The sequence below is a fragment of the Salmo trutta genome, chromosome 24 (assembly GCF_901001165.1).
Source record: "Salmo trutta chromosome 24, fSalTru1.1, whole genome shotgun sequence".
Taxonomy (NCBI): domain Eukaryota; kingdom Metazoa; phylum Chordata; class Actinopteri; order Salmoniformes; family Salmonidae; genus Salmo; species Salmo trutta.
Window position 1 is genome coordinate 49,054,573 of NC_042980.1, and position 7,500 is coordinate 49,062,072.

Consider the following 7,500-nt stretch of genomic DNA (forward strand, 5'->3'; position numbering starts at 1 on the left):
ATCATCAAAGTCCTCTCCCTCCTCCTCCTCCTCTCTCCTCCCTCCTCTCCTCCTCCTCCTCCTCATCATCAAATATCCTCCCTCCCCTCCCCTCCTCTTCCTCCTCCCCTCCTCCTCATCATCAAATATCCTCCCTGTCCTCCTCCTCCCCTCCTCCTCCTCTTCTCCTCCTCCTCCTCATCATCAAATATCCTCCCTCCCCTCCTCCTCCTCTTCCTCCTCCCCTCCTCCTCCTCATCATCAAATATCCCCCCTGTCCTCCTCCTCCTCCTCCCCTCCTCCTCCTCTTCCTCCTCCTCCTCCTCATCATCAAATATCCTCCCCTCCTCCTCCCTTCCTGTCCTCCTCCCCTCCTCCTCTTCATCATACAGTCCTTGAGGTTTATCAGTATAAGTCTGTGCTCTCAAGGATTTTTTATTCACACACAGACTCACTGGGTTAAATATAGATGAAGGTCCCAGAGCTCTGACTCCTACCTCCTCTCAGCAGGTAGACCAGCTCCTACCTCCTCTCAGCAGGTAGACCAGCTCCTACCTCCTCTCAGCAGGTAGACCAGCTCCTACCTCCTCTCAGCAGGTAGACCAGCTCCTACCTCCTCTCAGCAGGTAGACCAGCTCCTACCTCCTCTCAGCAGGTAGACCAGCCCCTACCTCCTCTCAGCAGGTAGACCAGCCCCTACCTCCTCTCAGCAGGTAGATCAGCTCCTACCTCCTCTCAGCAGGTAGACCAGCTCCTACCTCCTCTCAGCAGGTAGACCAGCTCCTACCTCCTCTCAGCAGGTAGACCAGCTCCTACCTCCTCTCAGCAGGTAGACCAGCTCCTACCTCCTCTCAGCAGGTAGACCAGCCCCTACCTCCTCTCAGCAGGTAGACCAGCTCCTACCTCCTCTCAGCAGGTAGACCAGCTCTACCTCCTCTCAGCAGGTAGACCAGCTCCTACCTCCTCTCAGCAGGTAGACCAGCTCTACCTCCTCTCAGCAGGTAGACCAGCTCCTACCTCCTCTCAGCAGGTAGACCAGCCCCTACCTCCTCTCAGCAGGTAGACCAGCTCCTACCTCCTCTCAGCAGGTAGACCAGCTCCTACCTCCTCTCAGCAGGTAGACCATCTCCTACCTCCTCTCAGCAGCTCAGTGTGAAGGTGAGTCCTACCTCCTCTCAGCAGGTAGACCAGCCCCTACCTCCTCTCAGCAGCTCAGTGTGAAGGTGAGTCCTACTTCCTCTCAGCAGCTCAGTGTGAAGATAGGCCAGCCCCCGTGTGACAGAGTGTGAAGGTGAGTCCTACCTCCTCTCAGCAGCTCAGTGTGAAGGTAGGCCAGCCCCCGTGTGACAGAGTGTGAAGGTGAGTCCTACCTCCTCTCAGCAGCTCAGTGTGAAGGTAGGCCAGCCCCCGTGTGACAGAGTGTGAAGGTGAGTCCTACCTCCTCTCAGCAGCTCAGTGTGAAGGTAGGCCAGCCCCCGTGTGACAGAGTGTGAAGGTGAGTCCTACCTCCTCTCAGCAGCTCAGTGTGAAGGTGAGTCCTACCTCCTCTCAGCAGCTCAGTGTGAAGGTGAGTCCTACCTCCTCTCAGCAGCTCAGTGTGAAGGTGAGTCCTACCTCCTCTCAGCAGCTCAGTGTGAAGGTAGGCCAGCCCCCGTGTGACAGAGTGTGTGAGGCGACAACAGCTGACCCAGTCTCCCGTCTGCAGACTCAGGTACTGACACAGAGAACCCTGGGGAGGAGAACAACGACGTGACTTTACTGCTTCATCGTAGACAAACATACAGATACTGGTTGGAGAGGTTGGCTGTCAGCTCACTTCCCACCAGAGTTAAAGCAGAGGAGGAGGAGGAAAGGGAGGAGGAAGAGGAGGAGGGGGAGGAGGAGGAGGGAGAAGAGGAAGGGGAGGAGGAGAATGAGGAGGAGGAGGTAGAGGAAGAAGAGGAGGGAGAAGATGAGGAGGGGGAAGATGAGGAGGGAAAAGAGGTAGGGGAGGAAGAGGAGGGAGAGTTACCGACATGCTCAAAGTGAGCTGCTGACTTATTTAAGTTTTGTTGTGTTTTTAGAAAGAGATAAACACTCAAATCTAAAAAAAATTAATTCAAGACAAGAAGTAACTTTGCCCCTCAAATGAAGAAGTTTTGACTCTCGCTGGCTAGCTACACCACAAAAACCTAGCCAGCAGGCTAACAAGCTAGCCAGAAGAAACAAGCTAGAACAAACCTAGCAAAGGGAAGTTAATACAACTACATCAAACAACCAAACTGACTGAGTAAACCAGAAGGGAGCACAGGATTTGAAACATATCTTCTGTTTTTTTTGTTGTTGTTGTTGTTGTTGTGTGTGAAGATGTTTCACTCTTTTTGCTGGTTTTTGAGCTAAATTTGAGCTAGCTAACAGACAAACAAAACGGGTTGCCATGGCACCGGTGCAGGAAGACACAGGCACCATTTCCTCCTCAGCACTGGGTCTATTCAAGCTTTTAAAAACAGGGATGCACCGATATTACATTATTGTCCGATACCGATACTGATAACCAAAATGTAAAAATGTTTGCGGCCTTGTCAAGCGTTCTAGTACAGTTAAATAGTTAAACACACACACACGCACAGCGGTCTAAGGCACTGCATCTCAGCGCAAGAGGCCCTTATGATCCCTCGGCTACACATGTCTCTCCTTAATGTCATAATGCCTTGTCTATTGCTGTTCTGGTGAGTGATTATTGTCTTATTTCCCTGTAGAGCCCCCAGCCCTGCTCAATATGTCTTAGATAGCCCTTTCGTTCCAAACCCCCTGCAAACTATTAAACACATGTCTACTATAGTCACGTGTGATAGGACATTAAACACATGTCTACTATGGTCACATGTGATAGGTCGAAGGTCACGGTATGATGAGCACAACAACTCCACTGGCATGACACAAATGCTAACTTAAATGATAAACCAATCACATTTGCATAATAAGAGTTTACTTTAATTGAACAAGCCTATTTAAATAGTTCTTGTTGGATTGTGAGTGTTTGTCTCATTTTCAAGGTACTGAAAAAAAAACAGTTATGAAATGTTTTTACGTTGCATGTTGGAATTTACAAGGATTGAAGTCCTCTGCTTTTGGGCTAAAGAGCAGAAACCCAGACTTCCTGAAAGAAATTGATGATGTTGATATTGTAGTACTACAGGAAGCATGGTGCAGAGGTGATGTTTCCACTGGCTGTCCACTAGGTTATAGGGAGATCATCCTACCATCCACTAAATTAAAAGGAATCACACAGGGCAGAGACTCGGGACAGGGCAGAGACTCGGGACAGGGCAGAGACTCGGGACAGGGCAGAGACTCGGGACAGGGCAGAGACTCAGGACAGGGCAGAGACTCAGGACAGGACAGAGACTCAGGACAGGGCAGAGACTCAGGACAGGACAAAGACTCAGGACAGGGCAGAGACTCAGGACAGGGCAGAGACTCAGGACAGGGCAGGGCAGAGACTCAGGACAGGGCAGAGACTCAGGACAGGACAGAGACTCAGGACAGGGCAGAGATTCAGGACAGGGCAGAGACTCAGGACAGGGCAGAGACTCAGGACAGGGCAGGGCAGAGACTCAGGACAGGGCAAGGCAGAGACTCAGGACAGGACAGAGACTCAGGACAGGGCAGAGACTCAGGACAGGGAAGAGACTCAGGACAGGGCAGAGACTCAGGACAGGGCAGAGACTCAGGACAGGACAGAGACTCAGGACAGGACAGAGACTCAGGACAGGGCAGAGACTCAGGACAGGGCAGAGACTCAGGACAGGGCAGAGACTCAGGACAGGGCAGGGCAGAGACTCAGGACAGGGCAGGGCAGAGACTCAGGACAGGGTAGAGACTCAGGACAGGACAGAGACTCAGGACAGGACAGAGACTCAGGACAGGGCAGAGACTCAGGACAGGGCAGAGACTCAGGACAGGGCAGAGACTCAGGACAGGGCAGAGACTCAGGACAGGGCAGGGCAGAGACTCAGGACAGGGCAGAGACTCAGGACAGGGCAGGGCAGAGACTCAGGACAGGGCGGAGACTCAGGACAGGGCAGAGACTCAAGGCAGGGCAGAGACTCAGGACAGGGCAGAGACTCAGGACAGGGCAGGGCAGAGACTCAGGACAGGGCGGAGACTCAGGACAGGGCAGAGACTCAGGGCAGGGCAGAGACTCAGGACAGGGCAGAGACTCAGGGGGAATGCTAATATGATATAAATCTAAACTAATTCATTCAATCGAATTGATCAAAACAGGAGAATTCTTTATCTGGTTCAAAATCAACAAGGAGGCTTTATATTAACAGATAAAAACGTCTTCCTCTGTGCCACATACATTCCCCCCTCAGAGTCACCCTGCTTCAATGAAGAGAGTTTCTCCATTCTAGAGGAGGAAAGGCAACGTACTGGTCTGTGGAGACCTGAATGCTAGAACAGCAGAAGAACCAGACACTATTAACAGTCATGGAGATAAACACCTACCAGGAAGCAACAACCTTTCCCTCTCCACATACCCCCACAGAAACAACTAGGACAAAGTGAAAAACAAAAATGGAGTACAGCTCGTGCAGCTCTGTGGAACACTGGGTCTGTACATAGTCAACGGTAGGTTAATAAGAGGGGACTGTTTTGGTAAGCACAGTCGTGGCCAAAAGTTTTGAGAATGACACAAATATTAATTTCCAAAAAGTTTGCTGCTTCAGTGTCTTTAGATATTTTTATCAGATGTTACTATGGAATACTGAAGTATAATTACAAGCATTTCATAAGTGTCAAAGGCTTTTATTGACAATTACATGAAGTTGATGCAAAGAGTCAATATTTGCAGTGTTGACCCTTCTTTTTCAAGACCTCTGCAATCCACCCTGGCATGCTGTCAATTAACTTCTGGGCCACATCCTGACTGATGGCAGCCCATTCTTGCATAATCAATGCTTGGAGTTTGTTAGAATTTGTGGGTTTTTGTTTGTCCATCCACCTCTTGAGGATTGACCACAAGTTCTCAATGGGATTAAGGTCTGTGGAGTTTCCTGTCCATGGACCCAAAATATCGATGTTTTGTTCCCCGAGCCACTTAGTTATCACTTTTGCCTTATGGCAAGGTGCTCCATCATGCTGGAAAAGGCATTGTTCGTCACCAAACTGTTCCTGGATGGTTGGGAGAAGTTGCTCTCGGAGGATGTGTTGGTACCATTCTTTATTCATGGCTGTGTTCTTAGGCAACATTTGTGAGTGAGCCCACTCCCTTGGCTGTGAAGCAACCCCACACATGAATGGTCTCAGGATGCTTTACTGTTGGCATGACGCAAGACTTATGGTAGCGCTCACCTTGTCTTCTCCGGACAAGCTTTTGTCAGGATGCCCCAAACAATCGGAAAGGGGATTCATCAAAGAAAATGACTTTACCCCAGTCATCAGCAGTCCAATCCCTGTACCTTTTGCAGAATATCAGTCTGTCCCTGATGTTTTTCCTGGAGAGAAGTGGCTTCTTTGCTGCCCTTCTTGACACCAGGCCATCCTCCAAAAGTCTTCGCCTCACTGTGCATGCAGATGCACTCACACTTGCCTGCTGCCATTCCTGAGCAAGCTATGTACTGGTGGTGCCCCGATCCCGCAGCTGAATCAACTTTAGGAGATGGTCCTGGCGCTTGCTGGACTTTCTTGGGCGCCCTAAAGCCTTCTTCACAGCAATTGAACCACTCTCCTTGAAGTTCTTGATGATCCGATAAATGGTTGATTTAGGTGCAATCTTACTGGCAGCAATATCCTTGCCTGTGAAGCCCTTTTTGTGCAAAGCAATGATGACGGCACGTGTTTCCTTGCAGGTAACTATGGTTGACAGAGGAAGAACAATGATTCCAAGCACCACCTTCCTTTTGAAGCTTCCAGTCTGTTATTCGAACTCAATCAGCATGACAGAGGGGTCTCCAGCACTGTCCTCGTCGACACTCACACCTGTGTTAATGAGAGAATCACTGACATGATGTCAGCTGGTCCTTTTGTGGCAGGGCTGAAATGCAGTGGAAATGTTTTTTGGGGATTCAGTTCATTTGCATGGCAAAGGGGGACTTTGCAATTAATTGCAATTCATCTGATCACTCTTCATAACATTCTGGAGTATATGCATATTGCCATCATAGAAACTGAGGCAGCAGACTTTGTGAAAATTAATATTTGTGTCATTCTCAAAATGTTTGGCCACGACTGTACACCTACAGCTCATCCCTTGGCAGCAGTACTGCAGTACAGTACTGCTGTCGATGATGAAGTACTGCAGTACAGTACTTCATCATCGACCTCAACCCAGAGTCTCTCAGAGCCTTCACAGTCAGGTGTATAGGTGTAAATTTGGCAGTTTGGAACATAAACTTTATATTTGACAAATATAATAGATAATGAAAAATGGCTTGATAATGATTGGAGAAATCTAAGAAAGTTATTGAGAAATATATCTAATCAAAAACACAGAGAACCAGACAACAAAAATATACGCAATACAAACACCCGAAGAACAAAAAAGGAGAAAAGAAATCAGCTGGATGTAATTGAGAAATCCATAGAATCAAACTACTTCTGGGAGAATTGGAATAAATTAAATAAACCTCATGTCACGTCCTGGCCAGTATAAGGGTTATTTGTTATTGTAGTTTGGTCAGGACGTGGCAGGGGGTATTTGTTTTATGTGGTTCGGGGTGGTTGGTTGTGTATTAGGGTGTTTGATTTGTTAGTTCTGGGTTTTGGGTATGTTCTAGGTTTGTATTTCTACGTTCTGTCTAGTTTAGTTATCTATGTTTAGGTTTGGGTGTTGGACTCTCAATTGGAGGCAGGTGTTTTCTAGTTGCCTCTGATTGAGAGTCCTATAATTAGGTATGTGTTTGTGTTTGGAGTTTGTGGGAGATTGTGCTAGGTATAGCTTAGTTGCCTTACCAGCCTGTTGTGCGTCATTGTGTTTTGTGTACGTGTTTATTTTGGTTTCCCTTCTTTTCCTAAATAAAGAAGATGAGTACACATAATCCCGCTGCGTTTTGGTCCACTTTCTCCGACGATGATTTCTCTATATCTTCAGACGAAGAAGAGTGTGGCACCTCATCAGGAGGAATTGGCTCTCCAAAATGGGGACATGTGGAGAAATCACTCTGCAAACCTCTACAGCAATATAACAAAGAGCCCAGAACAAAAAGATATACAAGAAAAATGACAAATCCTTGAATCAGTAGTTAAAGACTATCAGAATCCTGTGGATACGCCAATTACAGAAGAATAATTATTGGAAAAACGATGCACTCTCCAACCCAAAAAGGCCTGTGGTGCTGATGGTATTTTAAATGAAATTATCAAATATACAGACCACAAATTCAAATTGGCTATTCTCAAACTGTTCAACATTATCCTCACTGCAGGTATTTTCCCCGATATTTGAAACCAAGGGTTGATGACACCAATCTATAAAAATGTAGATAAATTTGACGTAAATAATTACAGAGGAATTTGCGTTAACAGCAACTTGGGTAA

The 7,500-nt window shown here is 47.7% G+C and overlaps 1 protein-coding gene and 1 long non-coding RNA gene across 4 annotated transcripts in view; one reads left to right on the forward strand and one right to left on the reverse strand.

The window, feature by feature from the left end:
• The window catches only part of LOC115161448 (bone morphogenetic protein receptor type-2), a 106,066-nt gene that overhangs the window by 25,541 nt on the left and 73,025 nt on the right, over window positions 1-7,500 (reverse strand). The window contains exon 7 of the mRNA XM_029712438.1: window positions 1,594-1,708. Within this exon, the coding sequence (XP_029568298.1) occupies window positions 1,594-1,708 (115 nt within the window). The remainder of the gene's footprint in view (window positions 1-1,593; window positions 1,709-7,500) is intronic.
• On the forward strand, window positions 1,242-1,659 carry LOC115161449 (uncharacterized). Of its 3 annotated transcripts, none has more exons than XR_003869263.1 (4): window positions 1,242-1,306; window positions 1,339-1,442; window positions 1,475-1,546; window positions 1,619-1,659. It is a non-coding gene; the product is annotated as an uncharacterized LOC115161449 (long non-coding RNA). The 3 variants fall into 3 exon arrangements; XR_003869261.1 differs by having other exon boundaries at window positions 1,475-1,582; window positions 1,619-1,646; XR_003869262.1 differs by having other exon boundaries at window positions 1,275-1,442; window positions 1,475-1,582; window positions 1,619-1,646.